The 24,724-nt window shown below is 41.1% G+C and overlaps 1 protein-coding gene across 2 annotated transcripts in view; it reads right to left on the reverse strand.

Moving 5' to 3' along the window:
* ppm1e (protein phosphatase, Mg2+/Mn2+ dependent, 1E) overlaps positions 1 to 24,724 on the reverse strand; it is a 74,358-nt gene that overhangs the window by 20,438 nt on the left and 29,196 nt on the right. For both annotated transcript variants that reach the window (XM_050041450.1, XM_050041449.1), the window contains one exon: positions 4,799 to 4,920. In XM_050041450.1, coding sequence (XP_049897407.1) covers positions 4,799 to 4,920 — 122 coding nt within the window. The remainder of the gene's footprint in view (positions 1 to 4,798; positions 4,921 to 24,724) is intronic.

Below are 24,724 nucleotides of genomic sequence, written 5' to 3' on the forward strand. Positions count from 1 at the left end.
GCAGCTTCAGTAGTGTGGAATAAACTGTGGCGTCCTGAATGTTTTATGAACAGCCCCGGACTTCTCAGACTCTTTTAGTGACTTACCCCTCAGAGGGAACTCATTCAGCGGCTCCTCTGGCAGCAGCACAGCGTCTCTCCCTGTCCTCTCTCGCCGTGCCTCAAGTGATTTTGTCATAAACCTTTGGTAATGTAAACCTATGTGTAAAAACTCCATATATGTAAATGTGTGATAGTTGTGGTATCATAACAGCCTGTCACAGGTTACAGCGTGATGATTAGAGGAGAAATGGCAGAGCATAAAGGTCCAGGTGGGAATATATATAGATCCCAGGGGACATTTTTTGTATTTGTGAGCTTTAAATATTGTGATATTATTTTAGGGCCACCCCTAGGTGACACAGCAGTTGGCTTTCGTTGCCGCTAGTTTTTTTTATGTTGGTTTGGTGTGTCTGGGCCGACTGTTGACAGGACACCTTAAACTGCAAACAAGGTCAATTATGACTCTTTCTGTTATGGAAATCTGATCAGTGGAGATTTTATATTTATAAACTTTTCCTCAAGTCGAGGAAAACAATTTAAAAATCTGTGACCTCATCACAGTGTAATGTCTGTGAGCCAAGCAAGAGCTTGCATGCAGCGCCAGCAGGAGAAACACTACTGTATATATTCAGTGGGCTGCATATTGCAGAGGTAGCCCGGGCACTCAAAACTTTTTTGGCATATGTGCCAGGCGAGCAGTTCTCATTGGACTGAATAGGTGCCATCTTGGGGTTCTTTATCAGGATCTAATAATACATCCACGGCTGCTCCTGTCAGAGCTACAGAGGTCAACATGGAGAATACCAGTCTGTGGAAGGACGCCAAAATAAACTGTGCAACGGAGGAGTTCTGCACTGCAACATAACAGCCTAACTGTTTGGAGGGTGAAAATGATGGACCTGCGCAGTTACTGACACCGAGGTCGTTACCACGGCAACCCATGCAGATAGGTTGGTGATGTTTGGACACAAATCTAATCTGATCATTTGCAAATAACAGTGTGGGCAGTCTGTCTTCAAGATCTGATTTGAGAAACAAATCAGATTTGCCTGCAGTCTGACTGTAGTCTTGAGATATAAATGTGTCTCTCATATTCTCTCATGTGGATTTAAACAGCTGGACAGTCAGACGACGGTAGTTAGAGGGATCTTAGGAGGTAAATTAAACTGAAAGGTTTTAATTTAGTTTTTCTACTGTGTCAAAAATTTAATTTTGAAAAGTCCCCATCCCCAGTGACCTGTTTTACTTTCTCAGAGAGGCAGATGAAATTCACTGTCATTGAGAAGTTAGTGGAACAGAGGCAAGCCCCGAAGTGGCATCAGGGCTTCATCTCTCTGTGATAACAAAGACACAGGCTGTGCATGCACATGGGCTTGACCTACTAATGTTAGCTGCAGGTATAATAGTCTATCCTGCCTTTGCCAATGTCCTCTCTCTCACGCTGCTCTCCCAAATATGGTATCAGCGAGACAGATACAGACCAGCCTACATCGTGTCCCATTTCCTCACCCTCACCCCTCCACCTTCTAAAAGTACATGCACATCAAACAGTGCCCCAATACTAAACTCCACCCCCTCGCTTCATAATGAAGGTGTTTGAGCGCTGCATCTGGCATCAAGAGCTACACATAACACCTCGCAAACAGCTGAAGGAAAAACAACAGTAGAGTGCAGTGAAGCAACATCAAACAGGCTGTGATCGGCTGTTACACAACACAATAAGTTCTTACTAAGAGAAAGCGCGCGCACACACACACACACACACACACACACACACACACACACACACACACACACAGTGAGGTTCAGAGCAGTTTGACTCCATCAAAATTGAAAGAGGTTGCACAACTTTCCTCCAGTGTGTTATTCGCCATGTGTTCTTGCTATCGGCACCCTGATTAAGGCAAAAATGTTAAAGCATGGTGTATTGGACAAGATATGTTTAATGAACAGAGCAACAAAAATAGCTGTCTAACTTAGATATTTTTCAACCTGGACCTTATTTCCAATGTTTTTGCGTCTCAGTGACTAATGCGAAGAGCAATTTTTGAAATTGGTTCAGTAGTGAGTGAGAGTGCAGCAGGAAGCAGCAGCAGCAGCAGCAGCGAGACAGGCTGCAGCGTAACTACTCTGGGCATGTTTGCAATGTCATTTGACATTTACTCTAAGTGTTTTTGCCACTGACAGGCTCAGATTGTTATTCTAAGTGTCTGACAGCATTTTTGGAAAGGATCCCTACAGAGATAGAGCTCTTTGTTAAAAAATAAGATCCCCAGACTTGGCACTTTTTGGACCAACACTTCTGGTGTTTACTGTACGATGTTTAAAACAAACATTGGGGCACTGGTGGCTTAGTGGTAGAGCAGGCGCCCCAAAGCGTTCACCTCATTGATTGCCAGATGCCTTATTCTTCTCTCTTGAAAGGAACAAATACCCCCAAAAGTCACGAGATGGAATAGAGACTCTACCTCAAACTTCAGATAATCAGATCACTCATGGGCCCTGATCACACAGAAAGCGTTTCAGTAGCTGTAGACGGCTTTTTGTAATTGATTTTAATGAGAATGAAGCTATTTGCTCGCTGTTTTTGTGTTGCTACACATTGGCAATGTATACTGCTTACAAATACGTGTCAAATGAAAACTCGATAAAAATTGTTTAAATAAAAAGGAGCAATATCCTTTTTGTCTAACCAGGAACAGCTCCGAAACCGCTATCGCCAGACCCACCAGACTCCATTTAAATAATCAGTCATTTTAGTGTGTATATAGCCAGTATATTTTTACATCTAACTGAGTGAAATAATGGTTTATATCAGCCAAAAATGAGTTAGTGATTGTTGCAACAGTGGAGAGAAGAATCAAGACAGTTTTTGTGAGTTTTATTTTGTTTCTATCAACTTTAAATGAAATGTGTTTAATGCTAATAAAATTACAGATTATTTACATGGAGACTGGTGCGTTTGACGATAGTGATTTCAGAGCTGTTTCTAGTTAAATAAACAGATCTTGCTCTCAAATAAAAGGTCTATCTCTGTAGGGATCCTCTCCACAACGCTGTCAGACACTTTGAGTAACAATCTGAGCCTGTCAGTGACAAAAACACACAATTTTGCCGCCATTGGTTCCATTGGAGCATATTTTGCAGCTGCGGCGCTCTCACTCAGTACTGGACCAATGTCAAAAATTGTGTTTGATGTGAAAATATGCCGGTTCTATACACTCTCAAATTTGGTTTGGTTTCAGTTTGGCGATTGCAATTTCAATACTGTTTCTGGTTAAACAAAAAGAATCTTTCTCTTTAACACAAAGCTCTATCTCTGTAGGGATCCTTTCCATGATGCTGTCAGACACTCAGAACTACAGTCTGAGCCTGTCAGTGGTAAATTGACAGTGCATATTGCCACTTATATATATTTCAGCCCGTTTCGCAGCTGCCAGCTGCAGCGCTCTCACTCAATACTGGACCAATTTCAAAAATAGTTGTCTCCATTAGTCACTTAGACAGTAGTCTCGCTCACCAGACCTTTCTCAAGAAAAGAAAGGTCTGGCTGGGCCGACTCTCACTTTAAGATTGGAGAAAAAAACGCCCCTGCTGCTTGTATTTCTTTCAACCAATCACAATCGTTCTGGGCGGAGCCACAGCGGTGCGCTTGCAAAAATATTGCCGGGGGGAAACAGGTTTTGGTGTAACACGCCCACAAAAATATCGCCTACAGGACGCGAACCATGGCAGAAAAATGGCTACATCTCCACAAGATCAAACACCGCAAAAGTTAGTAAAGGACGTGTTGAAAACTGCAACCGGAGGTGGTAGGGCGGGACATCAGCGGGTGGCTCGTTCCGCCCAATGAGAGGCTGATCTTTGTAGCGAACTTCCACCCACTCAGACTACTTAGACAGAAAACCATGGGAAAACAAGGTCTAGGTTGAAAATGACCAAAGTTACGCTTTAATTAATAACTTCATAAGCTCTGCATTTGACATGTCTTACAGGATAAGGCTGTTTGTTGTTGTCAATAAACCCCATGAAAAGACCAAAACCTCTCTCAATACTTCCCCGCCCTGCCTGTGACACTCCAACCCATTCCTACTGAAGACATAAATCTTTAAAAACAGGTCACAAATATATAGTTTAATTTTTAATTCACTTTTAAAGGCTCAGTAATTTCCATAACAGCTGGCAGCTGCAGTTTTTGGCAAACACTACTCACACAGGAGAAAATAAATAGTACATTTGTTGTCTCTTTCAGACACACACACACACACACATACACACACACACACACAATCATCTGATCAATTGTTGATACAAACATGCTGATTATTGCAGCTTTAACAGACTGCTGAATATAATTTGTATATATATTTGCATGCTGTATAAAGTTGCAAGTTCAACATTATCTCAGCCTTCAGTCTGCTCGATGTATTTATAATAGTATTCAAACTACCTCTTTAATAGGAAGATGATTAAAGGCAAAGCCGGATGATTATTTTAATAATCATGTGTTGGCCTGTGAGTTTGTTATGGAATCTACTTTCTGCCCTCTAGTGGTCAAATACCACTTAATGCAGCTCTGCGGGGGAGAACTGGGACAAAGCCCTGGTGGTTAGATGCCTGCTGTGTATGTGCGTGGGAGACCTAATTTGTCTGTGCCTGTGTGTGTGTGTGTGTGTGTGTGTGTGTGTGTGTGTGTGTGTGTGTGTGCGCGTGTGCAAGAGAGAGAGAGCAGTCTCGTGGGCTCCCCGGGGACTCACGTGGTAATGGGTCAGCTCCATCTTCTACGGTCTTATTGAGGTGGTGGATGGAGAGGTCAGTCTGCAGGAGGCTGTCTGCTGTGGCTCTGGCAAGGGCTGCAGCCAAGGAGCATGGGCAGTTACTGTGGTGGGGAGAGACGACACAGTTATGAATGGGTCAGAAACAAAAATCATATTATGATAATCCTCTGCGGAGATCAACAATGGCTACACTGGTGTACATGCACATAATCGTCCATTTTTTGCCCTTATTCCGAAAAAGACAATATTCCTACTAAGCTGTTCACATGTCTAATAAAAATGGATATTTCACTAATATTCCTGTTTACATGCAGCTGTGCAGTCTCCAGTTAAAGAGCCCTTACATGTCGTTCATCATGAGAAACTATAGAAAGTAGAACAGCTGGAGCCGCTTGTCTTTTTGCTTCTTTGCATTAAAATACAGTTTCCTTCTGGTGGCAAACTTGTTGGACAGTCAGTACGTTTTCATGACATTAGAGCAAATTGATTTATTGTGTTAGTGTGACTAGAACCAGACTTCTAAAATACATGTAAGTAGGGCTGCCCCTTAATAAGTCGACCAGAAAGGTAATTAGTTGGCAAGATTTCATTGGTTGCTTAGTCCCAGAAAAAGAAATTAGTTGGTTGAAAAGATATATACTCATCCCTAATTATAACCTTTATATAAAGTTAAAGTTCACTGAGGTCGCCCTAACAGGGAACAATCACACAAAACACATTTTAAAAACAAAGACGATAAGCTAAAACAGTTACATATCAGTGGTTTTTGTTTATGGTTTTGATCTGTGCAAAGGTTGGAGGATCTGTGATGTGTGTTGAAGGTCGTTCCAAGAATCAGGAGCAATAAAGAAAAAGGTAGACTTTCCAAGGTCAGAGCACACTCGGGGGACTTGAAGCACAAGCCGGTCATTTCAACGAGTTTTAAAGGGGCCAGAGTTCCAATCCAGTATTTTAGAGATGTAAGGTGGCAGCTTTACAAGGCTTTGTAAATAAACAAATACGGTACCAGTGTTTATTGTATCTTCCTGCAAGAGAGGGCCAACCAACCTTATAATACAGAAAACAATGCTGAGTATCATGGCTATCACCAGGAATGAATCTAAGGGCAGAATGATAGACCATGTCGAGGGATTTACGAATGGAAGCAGCAGCATGTCCATAAATTACATTACCACGGTCAAAAACCTTTTTCTGTTTCTGTACAAGAAGCTAATTTTCTGTGTCAGTTTACTCACAAGATTAACATTATGGAGGTAAAGTGTAAATTTCTCATCATGCCAGATGCAAAGGTAGTTATAATTCATAACTCTGTCAACATTAGATCTATTTGCAGAGGTTATACGCACATTATTGTAATTAATGTCTCTGGCGAGAGAACAGCATGGATATTTGCTTTTGTTTTAGTTAAACAGGGCCTTAAAAGGAGAGTTGCATATTGTCAATGGGTAGTTGTACAGTGTCAGCAATAAAACACAAACCTGTGTCATCAGCAACTTAACAGAAGTTGAAAATGGTAAAAAAGACAGGACCCAAAATTGACCCCTGCGGAACACCTTAGCTAATTAGAAGTACTTCAAGTGAAATATATAAAGCATGTTAAAAAAAAACACGAGTTGATCAAAGTGCTGTACAGTGAAATGACACAACATGGTAACAGCAAAACGTAAGAGAAGTAAGTAACCCAAAAACATGCACAAATAAAAAGAAAATAAAGCGCAGAATAGTGAGATCTGAAAATAAAATATTAAAGATAAAACAGAAACCTTAAGGACAGTCAAAGGCCTTAGAAATCACGTGTCTCTTCAGCGTGAAAGGGGGCAGTGGAGCTCAGCGATGTACTTGGGTGTCAAGCCATGTAAGGCTTAAAAAACCAACAATAAGATCTTAAACTCAGACCTGTAGTTGACTTGCAACCAGTGCAGGGATGCCAGTACAGGTGTGATGTGGTCTGTTTTCCATGTAGCAGTTAGAAGTCTGCAAATACTCAACAGTAACCATAAAGTACAGCTGATGGGAATATCATCAGTTTTGCAGGTATTTGGTCATAAAAACCTGAAAAGCACCAAATTTTTGGGAGAAATTTAAAAATTAAACCAGAAGATGGCATGAGATGAAAAGCCAAGGGATCTGTAGCCTATAGTTCGGCTTTAGCTTCTAACTATCTTCGTCTTTTTAACCTGTTGTTGCTGCTGAGTCAGTTTGACATCCTGGATATATCCTTCAAACAAAGACTGTAGACCCCTCTGTCTGCTTCTCTCTGGAATCACTCTTTCATTTTTCCAAAAATATGATAATATTTCTTCAGGGAGTGCAGTTAGTGCAGTTAGTTACAGTGTGGGCTCCATGCTTACTGCGACAGCTTGCTGGACTGTCACAAAGGGCCGGGGCTTAGCAAAAGGTCAATTATCTGAAAAATTAGTACTCACAAAGCTGAAAACAGGTCGATTTTTCTTCATGTGTAGTTATCATTATGAAACAACAAAAGATGTATTCAAACATAAGCAGCAGTCAGACTGATATAACCTGCACACAGTAATATGAGCAGTGGGTAAAGACCACACAACATTTTCACTGAATGATGGAACAATCCAAACCCCTCTGATCACTGCATACCACATTTCAAACTTTTTAACTTTACTCTTTTAGGACTTCCTGTTTGACCCACAAATATCTTGTCAGCTGGAGCGAGCTGGTGCCAGTAATTTGTGCCTTGGAGAATTTTAAAATGATATAACAGCTCTTTTTGAGAGCAGCGGTACATCACTACATCTGGCCAGGACTGTGTGTGCGACTGTGCTGGAGGAGGGAGGTGTGTCCCCTCTTAAGGTTAACGAGAGTGTTAGGGAAGAGGAGGAGGAGGAGGAAGAGGAGGAAGAGAGGGGTCGTTTGAAGGACTGAAGGCTGGCTGTAAATGAGTCACTGAGATAACTGGGTCACCTCCAGATGCAGGTAACCATGGTAACCCAACTTCAGGATGCTGTCCTTTACAATCAAATTAAGTTGAAAATAAACCTGAACTGACGTTACGGCTCCTTAATCAAAGAATGCTGCAGTGCTGTAGTATAGAAATAAATATAAAAAATTACTTACTGATGTCTGTGCTGAATAATAATCTGTCCTCAAATATTTTTATTCTTGATACACGTTCAACAAAGTAATGTGGAGCTTTGATTGAAAGCCTTTTTGGGTTACACGGCTCGTTCATGAATCAAATAACAGGTCAAAGGTCAGGTCAGGGAAGCAGGTCAGGTTGAAGTCAGGAGAGAATACCCAAGTCTGACACTTTTTAATTAATTAAATTGGGACAACAGGTGGGAGATAATGAGTAACACTCAGAGAGTACTTCCCCAAAACTTCCCCAAAAACCGATAAACGTGGGAAAACACTGGAGTTGATGGTCTACCACTACTCGAATTGGTTAGTGTGTGTGGTAAAGGAGAGAAGATATTCCAGACAGAAGCGAAGCAACACAGTACATAAAATAAGGACAACAGGAACATTAGATAGGTCGCTCCACCGTGTGTAACTATATATCTTTAACTGTTACAGTTATGGCTGAAGATGACAACAGAAATAAACAGGTTTGCAGATTTCACATAACTCTACGACTGGAATAAACTGCCAGTTGTCTGCCTGAGAGGGGCTGTTGTTTACGGCGTGATGGTCACAGTGACTCGGTGTATTCATCCTGAGGGACTCATGAATGTCTGCTTAAGATTTCATGAAAATCTATTCAATAGTTTGAGAGATATTTTATTCAAAACCACAAATGTGAACCTCATTGTGGTGCTACAGGAAGAGTTAGAGGATCTTCAGAGTCATTGGGGTTCATCTTTTGGGAACCATGAATGTCTGAATCTATCCAGTAGTTGTTGAGATGTTACAGACTGGACTAGTGGGGGCATTGCTGTCCATAGAGCTATGCAGCTAGTATTAAAAAATACAATACATGAATTACTAAGTTAAAATTAAGATTTTACATAAAAGGTTCTGTTTTATTGATATTTTTTTGTCAGAACTTTTTCCTCCTGCTCTGTGGTCCAAAGATTTCAACCCCTTTTTTGTGCATTCCACATAACAGACCGTTTTATTTCCTAATATTTTACTCTACACCACCATAGATGGAGCTCTTGCTGGTTCATTTTAATTAAAAATGCAGCAGTGCGCCAACTGAATCCTCAAAGATACACTCAGTAACATGTTAGATGCTGTGATGTTGCACACTTGAAATAGTCATCGCGGTGTGTTTAATTTACCCAAATAAATGACCTGGGGTTGGCTGAGTACAACACAGGGACACACACTACAGTTAAACAGTGTGTATTAAGTGTGAGAGGGCCTGTGTGGCTCTTATGTGAAATAACATGTTGCAACCACTGAGATGTATGAGAGATGATGTTTGTGTTTACAGCTATGACTGTGCTAGCACCAGTATTTTAGCAACATGTGGTCACAGCAGATCTCTGCACCGGCTTCTGCTTAGTTTGAGTATTCATTATAAATTCTTGTCCACGGCTTTGTATCGTAGCGTTCTCTGACATGCTTTGTCATTTCGGGCCTGTCAGATCTCTTAGGTCATCTGTTGGGCATGCAAAGTTGGTGAAACTGTAGTGGGTGGAGAGACAAAGACCTCACAGTGTCTTCCTTGCATAATTTCCAAGAGAAAAGTCCAGAATAAAAAGAGGAAATAAAACAGCACACAAAACAATGACTTCCCGTTGAAACAAAGCAGTCCTCTTTCACAAAAGGTGTGCAAATTTTACACAATTTACTCCCCACGATTACAAGACAGTAGCAACGTTTTAGAGGAAGAAAATATGTTTTAATGTTTACCCTTTAGAATAAAAGAACCCACAGAGGATTTACAGGATTTTGTTATGCCCTGTTCTATAATTTAGTTCAACAACATATACACACAAGCAGCTGTCATTAGATCCGCCCCAAGGTTAGTAATTATAAAGCTAAGTTAAAGCATTTGATCAACTTGTTCCATATCTACACTTACATATTCCTCGGTCTACACCTCTTCCGTCATTTTAGACAGAACAGCAAAGAAAGAAAAGGAAACAAAGGAAAAAAGGCAACAAAAATACTAAGGAAAAAAAAAAGATCTGTCCTTTTCCTCCTCCCCTCATGCACAACACATGTGAACAATTATAGAAATTCATCTGTAGCAATGAACCATGGGATTCTTCGGTTTACACAGTCTCTCATGTGAAGTCCAACCTGCTTGGCGATATGTCCTCAATCCAGTTTTCCCAAAATCTATGAAATTTGTCCAGTTCCAGTCTGGAAGAAAAGATCAGCTTCTCCATCACATACTGTATATATCACATATAACATCCACCCAGTCCTTAATCATTGGTGCCTCTGTCTTCAGCCATTCTCTGGTGATAGCTTTTTTACTTGATATTAATATAATCCTCAACATATATTTATCTATAATTCTTGTAAGACCTTTATTCATTTTCCCTAAATGTAATGTCTCAAATGTAAATGGGAATTTTACCCTCAGTATACTTTCCATACTTTTCCTCAGCTGATGGAGGGGCAGCCCCAGAAAACATGAAAATGATCTGCTTTATTTGCTCCGCATAATCTACAGCACCTTCTGTCTTGATATTTTTTCCGTGTTGGTGTTATAAAGAATCTTGTAACATCTTTCCATCCATATTCTCTCCAGGATAAGGAGCATTAAATGTGTTCTCAGCATGTGAACACACACCTAAAGGTCTCTGCGCTGCATTTCCCTTGAATTGAAACATGCCATATAAACAGTGTTGCTTTGCATTTACTATTGTCAGGAACAAAAAAAACCGAAGTGTACTCTCCGTCTCTTTTCCTCTGCTCTCTCGGTGCGGTGTAGTGTTGGAAAAAGTTCAAATCTAAAGTTGAGACACAACAGGGAATATTCCTCTCTCCATGGCAACAACTGAAACTACAAATAACTCCGCTGACGACCATCTCACATGCTGTGCAGAAATAGTTAAACGTATCAAAAAGGCAATTACTCATTTTCATCCAACCTGACACTGTATCAGAATATAATTCAGACAATTTGTGACGTATGTTCTCCAAATCGTGGCAGCTCCTCTCTTGCATCAACATTTTAACAATAAAGAGTCAGTGATGGACACTTAAGATCCGACTCACATCTGCTGTTGACATTTGATTTGAACAGCATCCCTAGAAATTAGGTTGGACGATCCCACACCTCATGATTTACGACTAGTGCCATCGTTCAGTGACTTTGAAGGTGGAAAATTTCCATTTCGCCAAACAGTGATGGTCCAAATGGCTTGCAGCAATATGTTGTGATTTTTCCTGTTGAAAGTGTCCAAATTTTAAACTGCAGCCACTGTTGGCATCAGAGACAAGATTATCTGGACCAGAGATATGTAAATTCAGTCTTGCAATAAATCTCCCTCACTTAGAGACTTACTTTTTCCTTGGGTCCTTGATTTTGTTCTCAAACTGGGTCAAGGGCTAGAAACATCAGGAACGGAGGAGTTGAAGCTTGCCCCCATAATGCAGTAACCATAGTAACCTCCTTGAAAATGTGCCCGCTGTATGGGTGAAATATGTTCTTATCACAGAGAGTATAACAGCTCTGTCGAGACAAGTTATGTAACAAACCTAAATTCAAAGTCAGTGCATGAATTCAACCATCACTTCACAGACATCCTCTTATTCTGGTGCCACCATCAGGTCAGAAAATCCACCTTGACAACACTGGGATCAAAATGTGGGTCAGTACTGAGTTAACTTTAGCCAGTACCAGTGGGCTGTTTTGACCCAGTGTTAGTTCTATTTTTTATTTTACTGTTGGGTTATTTGGTCCAGTTTTAGACACAAGCTCAAGTTTTACCTTAAAACTGTCTCAACTAAAGTGTAAGCTGAGTTTGACATTTAAAACTGCAAAGGATATTAACCATCACTAATAAATACTAATAAATACTGACTGTAGAATGTAAAGAAAAGAGCTACAGCAGATATAATGGTTTGCACAATCCAGTCGCCAGAATAAATGCTGGCATTGTACGTTTCTACAAACCACAGATATGTTTCATTTGTACATTATTGTGTAGCAGATACATTGAAACTTTAAGCTTCTTTAAGTTTCCCCCCGCTAAAAGGACGGAGTCTGAAGTCTGGACGTATTTTGGGTTTTATAAGGATGCTGAGGGGAAACTAATTGAAGATAGTCGCCCTGTCTGCAGGAAATGCAGAAAAAAAAGGGGCATAACACTTCAAATTTCATGAGCCATCTCCGTGACCACCAACCACAACTATACAGCGAGTGTACCTGTGCCTAGTACACACTACACGATTTTTCTGTCCGTTCTGACAGTCACTATGCCACATTACACGATTGTGGAGTCATAAAATCGTGCCGTGACTTGGCGGACAGACATGACACACTACACGATGGTCCACACCAATTATCCCCGGTCGTCTTTCATGTCATCGGGTCATTCTTGTCCTATTTTTATTACTTTTACTATTATTTCAGTCACTGTGTCTGTTCAAGCCGAAATGTTGTTGTAGTCACTTAAAGCGGCAGCAGACGGCAGGAGCTACATTTGAAGTACCGTACGAAAACATACAAGTTACTGAATTCTCCACAAGAAGTTCCTGCAAATACAATACCGCGATAATAATGATAACCGTGATAATTTTGGTCACAATAACCGTGATATGAAATTTTCATGCTGTTACATTTCTAGTCTCTGTAAACAACCACCACTTCTTTTGGTGCAATCCCAGCAGGAAACGCAGCTATGTCTCGGTAAAAAAAAACAACTGCTTGTTGTGGCACTATCCCCGCTGGGAAAACAGAGACAGGTTGCTGAAAAACACCCACGTTTGGTGGCTAAAAAGCCGCTGGAAAGGCAGTGACATATTTTTGTTTGGCTAACTAAGCAAACGGTAATTAAAAAAAAGCATTAACATTCGGTCAAAACAGCGCCATGTCTTAGGGGTTTCCTACCCATGGGTACTAAAGTTAGTAAAAATGGCCGTTTTTTTCATGCAGGGCTGAAAATTGCAGACAAAGCCTCATTTTAGCTTCTGTTAAACTTATTTTTTGCACAGAACAAGGAGTGTAAATTGTGTCCAGCTTCACTTCACATTGGAATAGAATTTGAAGGGAACAAAAACAGTGACCAAAAACTATTTAAATGTTAACGGTTGCACACAATATTTTTGTGTTGTTTTTTGTTTTTTTTTGTCATCACCATGTCGACTTGCTTGATAAACCTATTCAGAAAGAATGTGATATTTCACTCAGGGATTTCTTAATTTGTTGCAAGAAAACTGCACTTTCAAATGTAACTGTCATTTTTTTTATTCGTGCCTTTGTGTTCAGTTTAATGTTCAATTTAGTAGATAAAAGAAAGTTGGATTTTTATATTCAACATTCAGTTTATTGTATTAAAACAATACACTGAAAGCAGCAGAAAAAAAGAGTGCTCTTTAACATCAGTTGATTTATCACAAGAAATGGCTGCGTTTCCCAGATCACTCTTAGCGCTAAGAAGAGCTTTCACTAAGAAGGAGTTGTAAGATCGAGCTGACCCACTCTTAACAGCCTTCTTAGCGACCAAAGGCTCACAGCTCCAGCCACCAGCAGGCACATTAATATTACACTAAGCGAGGAGACGTTAAAACAGTGCACACCGTATATATTTTGATGTATTTTATACTTCAGATTTATATTGTTTAGCATTAATTGGTGACAGAAAAGAACGAATTTCATTCTACAGCGAAACGCGTGTCCTTACTGTGCATATTGAATCTTGAATCTATATGTTTTATGAAGACCCTGTGTGCGCTCAAAGCTGTGGCACAAATTACGCACCAAAATCTGGCGAAAGAAAAATAATAATAAGAAAAATAAGTATGAGGAATAACAAGTGTGTTCCTGTATGTGCTGTGCACATCAGGCTGGAAGAGGCACGTGCGTCATGCTTGAGGCGCACATTATGCACACTTAACAGTGTTACAATTTCATTTAGCAGATGCCTTTATCCAAAGCAACGTACATCTGAGTGTTAATACAACAAAAGCAAGATCTAGTTAGAAGAAAACATCATGATTAAGTGCCCAAAAGCAAAGTTCGAGTCCGATAGGACGTAGGTGCCAACAGGCAGTGCACAGAGGCAATGAGGTTTATTTTTTATAATGTAAAACATCTGCAATCTGTTCAGTCAAGTGCAAAAGTGTTCGCTTTACATATGTCATGAGTAGTCTTTAGGAATAAATCGTGAAATTATATCAATTCCCTGGGACCATCTGTGTGTAGATTTGACACCCTTACTTTATAATGTGCAATGATTCACACAACACATGGTTGAAAAGGAAACCAAGTTTATTCAAGATAGCCTAAAGCGGTGGGACCCCTCCCGTCACATGGGTTCTGCATCACCTGCAGGTGCAGGTGGTAATAGAGGGCCGCCGGTTGAGGCCACCACGCATGTGGACGCCGGGCCTTGCTGGTGCGGGTTGGCACACGGGTACAGGCCTTGAGCTTGAGAGTGTGCAGGGGACGTCTTTGTCGGGCAGGCTGATGCTGAGGGGTGGAGATGTTGGTTGAGCTGCTCTGGCCCCGCTCCCGAATGGCTCATCCTCACCCGAGTCACTGTCAGACCAGAGGCCCTCATCCCCCAGGATATCTATCCCCCCCCCGATGCCCTCAGAGGCAGTCTTGCCAATTATTGACAAGACCTTCTCCTCGTCAAGGGCGAGGGTAGTGTCGCCAGGTCTGCCACCACCTGTGCCCTGGCTCTCTCGCCTGACCCTTGCAGCCCTCTTTTTCATTTGGCTCTGAAACTCCTGCTACTTCTTTCTCACCGCCACCCAGTCTCGCAGGCTGCAGGGGCTGGAGGGAGCCATTTTTTCAGCGATGGCGTGCTAAATGCGGTTCTTGGCCACTAAATTTTTTTTCCCTTTTGTTCCGCCGAAGAGTGTGTCCCGCTGCTGCCATACTTCATCCACCAGGATGGTCATCTCCTCTGGGGTGAATGCAGGTGACAGCTTGGCCCGCTTGGGACCTGCTTCTGCTTCTTGTCTTAATGTGTGCACCTATACCCACAGGTCATTTTATATCTGCATAAATGGATGAAATTGCTACTTGGATACACCTGTTACCTGTAATTACACACACGCACAGCAGGGAATTAGTGCGTTGTGTTTTCACACATCCGCACATATATGTCACATTAACTCTTTTACAACTGTCAGCATGCTGCCTGTGTGTTTTCATAGTTTATACCTGGCGTACGGCATACATTTTAGGACATCCTCAGGTGTCAGGCTTCAGCGTCAGACCTTAGATGAAAAGGCATAAGGTCTCAGGAAAACCTCTGTCAGACGTCAGACTAAACGGCCTCAGAAAAAAAGTCATCGGACCAAAAGGCGTCAGAAAAAAAGACGTCAGACCAGAAGGCATCAGAAAAAAAGACATCAGACCAAAAGGCATCATAAAAAAAAGTCATCAGACTAAACAGCCTCAGAAAAAAAGAGGTCAGACCAAAAGGCATCAGAAAAAAAGTCGTCAGACCAAAAGGCATCAGAAAAAAAGGCATCAGAAAAAAAGTCGTCAGACTAAACAGCCTCAGAAAAAAAGACGTCAGACCAAAAGGCATCAGAAAAATAGTCGTCAGACCAAAAGGCATCAGAAAAAAAGAGGTCAGACTAAACAGCCTCAGAAAAAAAGACGTCAGACCAAAAGGCATCAGAAAAAAAGTCGTCAGACCAAAAGGCATCAGAAGAAAAGTCGTCAGACTTAACAGCCTCAGAAAAAAAGACGTCAGACCAAAAGGCATCAGAAAAAAAGTCGTCAGACCAAAAGGCATCAGAAAAAAAGTCGTCAGACCAAAAGGCATCTCACTGATCATTAACATAAGAGACGTTGTCAAACTACAAGTTTTGGGTGATTATGATCAGTATCCAGCTCTCGCCACTGTTGTTTTTTTTTTCTTTCTTTTTTTTTTTCTCGCCGCTGTATTTCAGTCAGTGAAAACAGTCCCTGTCTGGAGGATCCCTCGCCTAAAAGCCCAGATCAAAGCTTTAAAACTACAGCTGTCATTTGGGAGGTGAAGGCAGGGTTTTCCCATCATTATAACACTTGCTCAAGTCGAATGAACGGGGAATATGAAAAAAAACTCTGAGTATCCTCTGAATAACATCTCTAGCTATATCGCCGCTGCCACAGCAACAACAATAACAACAACAAAAACAACCTCCCTCTACAAACAAATGTTGCTCGTCGTTCTCTCAACATGTGTCAGTTAGTTCACAAAAGCAAACGTAATGAGTCACTGTTAACTGGTAAGTTAGTTAGTTGGCTCCTCTGACCTGCTGCTGTTGCTGCTCATAAAATGTACAGTTCGTAGTGAATCCATCTACATTACGACAATAAACAAATATAAAATAAGACGCCCATACACACACCGCTTCAGCACATAGGCTACTGAAGCGGTGTGCGTACAGGACATGCAAGTCCAACACCCGATATCCCAAAAGTTTAGAGCGTGATGTTTAATTTTTAATCATTTTATATATAAATATATATAGTATATATATATAAATAGTCCGTTTTTATATGAGACTGATTTTTCTGAGGCTGTTTAGTCTGATGTTTTTTTTTCTGATGCCTTTTGGTCCGATGACTTTTTTTCTGAGGCCGTGTTGTCTGACGACTTTTTTCTGAGGCCGTTTAGTGTGACGTCTGACAGAGGTTTTCCTGAGACTAAGCCTTTTCATCTAAGGTCTGACGCTGAAGCCTGACACCTGAGGATGTCCTAAAATGTATGCCGCACTGGCGTTTTGTCTGATTCTCAGTGTAGATTGATATAGTCCATAAATCTGTCAATTTTGTCTTTCCGTGAACTGGTCACGTTAAGATGATCAATAGCAGAGACACAACGTTGATGAATGCAAGTAGGATACAATATGGTCAGGATACAATGCAGGTCCTTAAGTTCATTTATCCTTTCATCCGTCTTTCATATTTTTGTTTAAATATAATACATTTCCTCATGATTCTCTTACCAAGACTACTTCTTATTTAGTTGTATTCTTATTTTCGTCATGAAAATAGGTCATTAACAAATAGGCTATTTATCGTCTTAGTTTTTTATTAGAATTATTAGAACACACATAGGCTACACATGAGCAGCAGGGAATTAGTGTGACTTATGCGCTGATGAAGTGGTGGGTGATCGATGTGCCTGACATCAATTGATTTAGGCCTAGTTTCAGCACCGCAGCAGTGGTCAGCTCCTGTTAAGAGCGTCTTAAAGAGCGATCTTAAGAGCGATCCTAAGAAGGGCATTAAGAAGGCATCTGGGAAACACTCGTATCTTAGCGACCCTTCTTACCAAGGACGTTCTTAACTGCGCTCTAAGTCCTAAGATCGCTCTTAACTGGGAAACGCGGCCAATATCATTACTGCCATATTCAATAGCGTTTCTTCATATTGCATATCTTCCTCATATCACGCAGGCCTATTGAATTAAGCTTCACATGAGCATGTTTATATTGTTTAGAAAACAGATTAGAAAATGTATTTCTGTCCTTTTAAACTGGATTATGTTAAGTATAATATTGTTTTTTGGAATTTCTGTTTGCCGTATAGTCAGTGGGAGAGGATGTGTATATAAGGGCCTCATATTCTTCCTCACTCCCATCTGAACAATATCTTTAGCAACTCAGACAGATTTTTGTAATGTCTCGACCTCTGCAGTATTCTCTATGAACAGAAACATACAGGTGAACTATCTGCACAGAGCAGTACACTTAAGGTACGTGTATGTAGGAGGTTTTTATTTTTATTTTAGATTCATAGGAAGTCTGGTTGTTGTGTACTACATCATACTACATGCGATCAAAATAAAGAGACGTATAACAATGTGCAGTAGGTGAAAGAAGACAAAAAGGAGATAAAGATGGAGAGATGAGGGGGTGGGGATGTCGGTATTTGGGTTTGTTCGTCACAAGTGTCCTCTCCTCCATGTTTCCATTCATAGAAACATTTTCCCCTCGATCTCTTTCTCTCCTCTCCTCACTCGTTCCACCACTGGCTGCCCTGTGGGGGTGGATGCTGAGCTCAGAGGCTCTGATTGGCTGCAGGTCACACAGGAGAACGCAAGGCGCACCAATGGCAGCTCCCTGTGGCTTGTGCATCACAGTGAGGTCATGTGGAGCGGAGGAGGATTAAAGGAGAGCTTAATCTCAGTTCACACCATCACACTGCAACAACACGACTGACGGCCGGCACTGGTTCAACTGGTGGTCAGATTCAAATATTCAGAGTGATGTGAGGGAGGTGCTTTTTCTCTAAACTCTGTTTGTAGATGCTCCATTTTACAGTGTGCTCTGTGGATTCTCTTCTGTCTGTCTCCTAATTTTAATATTTGAAAATAACTGGTGGTAAATATACGGTGAAGACTGATGTACACAAACATACACAAATAATCCAGTACAACAAAAGCAACACGTCCTCACACCTCAATAGCAGGTTTGGCCATTTGCCAGTTATTCCCAAAAAAACATATATGTCCGCTGGAGAGGACCAGCCACAGGCGCTTGTACTGATGGTCTCAGTTTTAATCATGTGGTTACCCCAAAACTACGTCAGTAGGTTTAGGTTGAGAAAAAAATATCATGGTTTGGATTAAATATGTACATTTGTTATGTTGAGATTGGATTTCACACGAAACAGGAACAGCAGCCTCCTGGGTGAAAGTCTCTTTATAGGCTACTATGTCACCTGACTTCCTCCTTTTCTCCCATGATAATTCCTTCAGTCACTAGAAGTCACCACCAAACAGTCAGTACGTTTACATGACATTAGAGAAAATAGATTTATTGTGTCAGTCCAACTGAAATCGTACTAATTTCTAATTTCTCAAAGTCAGACTAACACACCCAGATAATGTGATTGGGAGTTGAACTTGAAATTATCACCTTACAGACATAACAAGCATCACTGTTGTCTTCTTTCTTCATGTAATGAAGCTTTGGATCATTTATTCCTCTCAACCATGACTCCTTGTTGCAAGTTTCCAGCAAGGGAGATACACGAGTTTGACATCTCCGTTTTGCAACGGTGCGGCTTCTGCAGTGATGCAGGCGCTGTGCTGGACCGTCATGGTGAAGAGGGAGCTGAGCCAGACGGCAAATCTTTCAATTTACTGGTCCATCTACGCCCCAACCCTCACTTATGGTCATGAGCTCTGGGTAGTGACCAAAAGAATGTGATCGCGGATACAAGCAGCTGAAATGAGTTTCCTCTGTAGGGTGGCTGGGCTCAGCTTTAGAGATACGAGGAGGAGCTCAGACATCTGGAGGGAGCTCGGAGTAGAGCTGCTGCTCCTTTGAATTGAAAGGGATCAGTTGAGGTGGTTCAATATCTGATCAGGATCATCCTGGGCGCCTCTTGTTAGAGGTGTTCTGGACATGTCCCACTGGTAGGAGGCCCCGGGGCAGACCCAGAACACACTGAAGGGATTACATATCTCCTCTGGCCTGGGAACGCCTCGGGGTGCTCCGCTGGGGAGGGGGGACTTCTGGGGTGCTTTGGGGATGGATGGATGGATGGATGGATGGATGTTATGCAACGCGCAGCTCGAGGGAAAATTATTCTGATGGATCGGACAATTTGGAACTGATTTTCAACTGATTCCAGATTGTCGATTTGGAACCGGTCAGATACCCATCTCGTGCTACAGTCACAGTTTCGATATTAAAAAACAAAGAAACCACAGTGTTCCAATTCAAAGGGCCTTGACACAAAAAGACAATATGATCTAAATATGAATATTAGAATAGATTACTATGGCTACTGTCATTATTGATTAATCTGCCAATAATTTTCTCCATCATTAGATTATTTTTTAAATTATTTGATTATTAATAAAACATCACAAGATAGTGAAGAATATTAATTATTATTAGCAGAAGTACAAAAAGCAGTAAAAGCAAAGTAATTACTCATATTTGAGTCACTGTCTTTGTTTAAGTGTCTCCTAAAAATGAACTTCTATCGGGGAACATACCCTGAGTTTATCTGAGCTTTCTGATTTATTGCTATCTTACTGATTTTAATTCCCATTTATTATCTTGATTTTAGTTTTGGCCATCTTTATTTTATCTCTTACTTCGGTAACATTTTAGTTTGTTTCATTCTCCTTGTGTTTTAAATGTGTTTATTATACAGCACTTAATAACTGTGCTTTGAAAGGTGCTATATAAATAAAGTTTATTATTACCCTAAAATTTAAATTAAAAGCCTTTAACTAGCCCGGTGTGGATAAATACAGTATTTTGATAAATAAACACCTGTCTTAATTAGAGGCCTGTCCCAAATATAGGCCTGGGCTGTTAATCTATGTTTTACAGTATTATTATTGTATTTTACTTTGCACTTTTACTGCTTTTTGCTCCTGTGATTTGATGCTAAATTGCATTTCATTGTCTCAGTACTGTGTGCAATAGCAATACAGTTGAATTTAATCAAAAAATGTCTGTCGCAGAGTCAATGGTGACATCTTCAAAAGCCTATTAGTTGACAAAAAAACAGTCCAAAATCAAAAGATATTCAGTTCAAAGTGATAAAAAACAGAGAAAAGAAGGAAATCGTCATATTGGTATGCTCGCCTAGAAAAATGACCTGATGATCAGAATGGATTGAATTTCCTCGTTTAATGGTGATATCTTCTCTCTAATTCTCACAACATATCCCCCACGCTCGCCTGTTTAAAATGCGCCCTGGCTGTAGCTTCAACTGTTGGTAACATTTGGAGTCCGAGGTGGTTGCTGCCTTCTCCCGTGGCCGTTGCCACAGTCTGGTGTTGCTTTTGTTCCCTCGTGTGGTGCGTTTAGCCACAATAATGGTGCAGGGAGGCTTTGACAGGCTGCTGGTGGTGATAAAACTGGAGAGCTCTGAGTGTATGTGTTAGCAGATGACTCATGCATGCAGCCATGTTTTTTTTTTCTTTGCTTTCTACAAGCTTGTTCTTTTCTACAGAATTAGCCCCGGAGTGGAGCAACAAGGTTGTTTCCATAGCGATACAGAAGCAAGTGACTGACAGTCAATGGTGTCAGTCGTTCTGTTGCCAAACCCACTGAAAAAGCTCCCATTTCATTATTCTAAATATTGAACCTTTTCTGTGCCAAGTGGAGGTGAGAGTGTGGATCCACTGGAACGCACACGGCTCTATTGATATGTCTCGTAGCAGACATTCCTCATATGAAACCTGGAAGAGACATTTCTGGGAACACTGAGGGAAAATCCTTTAGCTGCTTCCAATCTCACAAATTTATTTTTTTGATCCAATCTTCCAATAATGCGGTCAAAAGGAAATTGAAATTTTAGTGTGTTTCTAACAACTGCTGTTATGTGAGCACAGTATTCTCAAGAGAGTGGAACAGGATTACATAACACAAAGAGCGCCAGTAACCCTTAAATCATAGCATTTTACTGCTGCTTCTCCCCTCAGATGGCTTTCAAATGACTTTGATGAATTAATTTGTTTCCTCGGTCCACACACACACACACACACACACACACACACACACACACACACACACACCATGTGGCGCTTTAGTCTGTTGCTGGGCTTTCTGGCATCTAATGGTGAGCAGTAGGAATCCACTCAGCACAATCAAGGGTAAAACCTTTTTGTTCTTTGTTTCTTTTTCAGGTTTTTTTTTTTTTTTCAGGCATTAAAATAAAAACGTGTGGATTCAAATGTACGATAGGTATTTTATTTTTTCTGGACAGTGCGCATTCATCAACATTAAAGGAATACTGAACCCACAAAGTGACCATTTGTACATCAGTTACCCACCAAATATTACATTTAATTCTGTAGGAAAACATTGTCGCTAACTTTCCATTTTTTTGCTTTGCTTTGTTTTTTTCCCCTTGTGCATCATTCTGTGTTCCTCTCTAAAAATTTAGAGTCATTGCGGATTATTGATCTGTTCAACCAATCGGAGCTGATCAGATCAGATCGATGGATGAGAGGAGCAGCTGCTGCAGAGACCAACTCTCTGAGCCAGTGAATGAACAGATACGTTTCACTGTCACTGTGCCTGACGTGTGCCCAGAGTGCGCTCTGTGCTGTGAGAGTATGGAGAGAGGAATAACTTAACGGTATATATATTTCAACAGCGCTCCTAATTAATGGCCCAGCTCCAAAAATAGGAAGTCAGAATGTGGCAACACATGTTTTAATCGTGGTGGGCCGCCACCAATAAATGAATGTGCGGGAAACCCTGAACATTTGATCAAAACATCCGTTTACAATTGGTTTTGTTGTGTGTTGGTCTTGAACAGTGCTTTGCCACAGACTCTTCCTCTTCACGATAACAAAGTCAGCTCATATTTGTGTCATCAAAAGAGAGACTGTGGGCTGTTCTCTCAAGTTTTCATTTTTGTAACCACAACAGCAAAGCAGCCCCAACCTTAACCAAGAAGTTATTTCAACCCAAACCATGATATTTCCCTCACTCTAACCAGGTTGTTTTTGTGACTAATCTCAACCAAACCTTAACCAGAGTGTTGTCACATCATAAAACTGACTTATTTTCCAGTTTCTCAATCCATGTGGTATAAAAAAATAAGCAGCACTGGTCTGAGGGACACTCGATGTGCACACAGTCTCACCGCTCATTTTGATTTTATAAATACCTGTTTACATGTAGGAAATGATGTATGCATCATTAATGGATTGGGCCTCTGCTCTGCCGCTGTAAATACTCAATAGAGCACCAAATGTTCCTTAATCCACAGCTGACGACAGCCCCAACAAATGCTGCATTTACTCTGAATGATGCTGAAAATCCACTGTGCCCAGCTGATTTGGGAAAGTATGTAGCATCTCATAAAAATGAACCGCTTTTAAAGATTTACATCTTCAGTAGGAATGAAAGGGCTTTAGGCTGAGAGCCACAGACAGTGTAGAAGAGTTCTGAGAGATGGACTGACATGTTTACACTTAGGAAAATACAGAATAACACCAGCCTCATCCTCTCCATGGTAACAGAAATTAATGTTCAATCTTTATTACTGTAAAATGATAACATTTAAATATAAATGTAGGTGCAGTGTGGCAGTTTGGAGGAAAATTTAGATTTATCTGAGGAATACTGGTCCATTTGCATTAAAGTGATGCCCTCCAATCACCCTCCAAATGATAATTTGTGTGTCAAATACACACCCCGTGTTATGCTAAATTCGAAAAGATAACGTTTTTTTTTCTTGCATGCCTCCACAGTGAAAGAAGAATCCCAATAATGGAGAGAATGTGTTTGATGAATTGGAATTCATTCATTTAGAACAGTGAACAGACAGTTTCACCAGAACTACTCAGTAGGTGTCCGTCATCAGTTTTTAAACAGACACCCTGCAGCCAATCAGAATCAAGTATTCACCGAGACCATGGTTTTAGTCAGTGATGATTGTTTCCAGCGGCCACATTTATCAACGCCCGATAATTCCTACGCGGGATAAGAACGTTTCATGAATCACACATGAACCCTGTGATTTCTGTGCTCGGATCTGCACCTGTTTGCTCGTTAGATTGAAAAATGAGGGCCAGTGTGTTGTGTGTATCCAGCAGCAGCAGCAGCAGCAGGACAGTGTGTGTGGGATTGCAACTACAGTGTGTGTGTTCATGGTAATGAAGGAACATGACACCCAGTGCACTAGTGTGGCTCACTGATGTGTTTTTGGACAACAATGGAGCTCTGTGGCTCCGAGGAATCAGACGATACTTGTTAGTGGCATCGACTCATTGCTGGGTTTGTTCTTTTTGTCGACAATAAGAAAAACATAAATTATCACGACTTGTTCTTTCATACCTCCCAAGTTTCTACTGGGAACTAAGTAGAGCTGTAGTTTTTGATGCTGACAAAATGACAAACACAACATGAAATCAGCCCAAACTGTGACGACTGCAGAACAAAAGTGTTTCTGCACAGATGTGTTGTCTCACTGACCACATCACAAGACGAGCTCATCAAACAGTAAAATGTGCACAGTGTGTTTAGCCGGCAGCTGAAGACCAGCAGATGTCAACAAAAAGTGTGTTTTGCCCTCTCAGCAGTTATAACCTAAGTACACCTCTGGATGTTTTCAGAGCTCTGCTGATGTAACGCAGTGCACTTCAAGCAGCGTGGAAATGATGGAGCGACTGTGACTGCAGACGTCACAGAGTGCTGCTCTGTGCACTTGCGATGCCGTGTTCCACTTACGATGAAGTGCACAATGTCGGCTGCAGAGAGGCGTGTCTAATCTGTCATAAAATTAGAAAGAAAAAAAAAACAACCTGCAGTACATCTCTGAGTGTTGTGTAGGCAGCAGGTCCACTATTTCAGCAAGACATGACAGCAGCTGGAGACTTAAAGGTGACGCACTGCGAGAAGAAAGAGCTGGAGAGTGTTTGAATGTGTCATGTTTTCGAAATGATTGTGTGTCTGTTGTAGTGTAGTCAGTTTCCAGATAAGCCTCCAGCCTCTGCTCTGCCTCCACAGATAGACTGGGGAAGTTGCATGTAATTCCCTGTGAGGTTTTTGAGCAGGCCCAGTGCTGCTCTGCACAAAGCCTTAAGGCAGTGTTATGTAATCTACCAGCTGGATCATTGGTGGATCGGTGAGAGCCACATCGTGCCCTGACCTGAACTATCTCTAGAACCTCCTTTTTAATTGGACCAATTTCACATAAACAATAGTCTTAACTGTGTCAGCAATGAAATGTTAGTGTTGCCACATCTTGAGCAGTAAAAGTGTCAGAGCTCCCCGTTCAGACTTCACCTTTACAGAACATACAGTCATAAACAAAAAATCCAGTTTCTTCTCAGCCATTTGATGTTTCATTTTTCTGTTTTCAATCAC

This window comes from Epinephelus moara, chromosome 3, assembly GCF_006386435.1.
Source record: "Epinephelus moara isolate mb chromosome 3, YSFRI_EMoa_1.0, whole genome shotgun sequence".
Lineage (NCBI taxonomy): Eukaryota > Metazoa > Chordata > Actinopteri > Perciformes > Serranidae > Epinephelus > Epinephelus moara.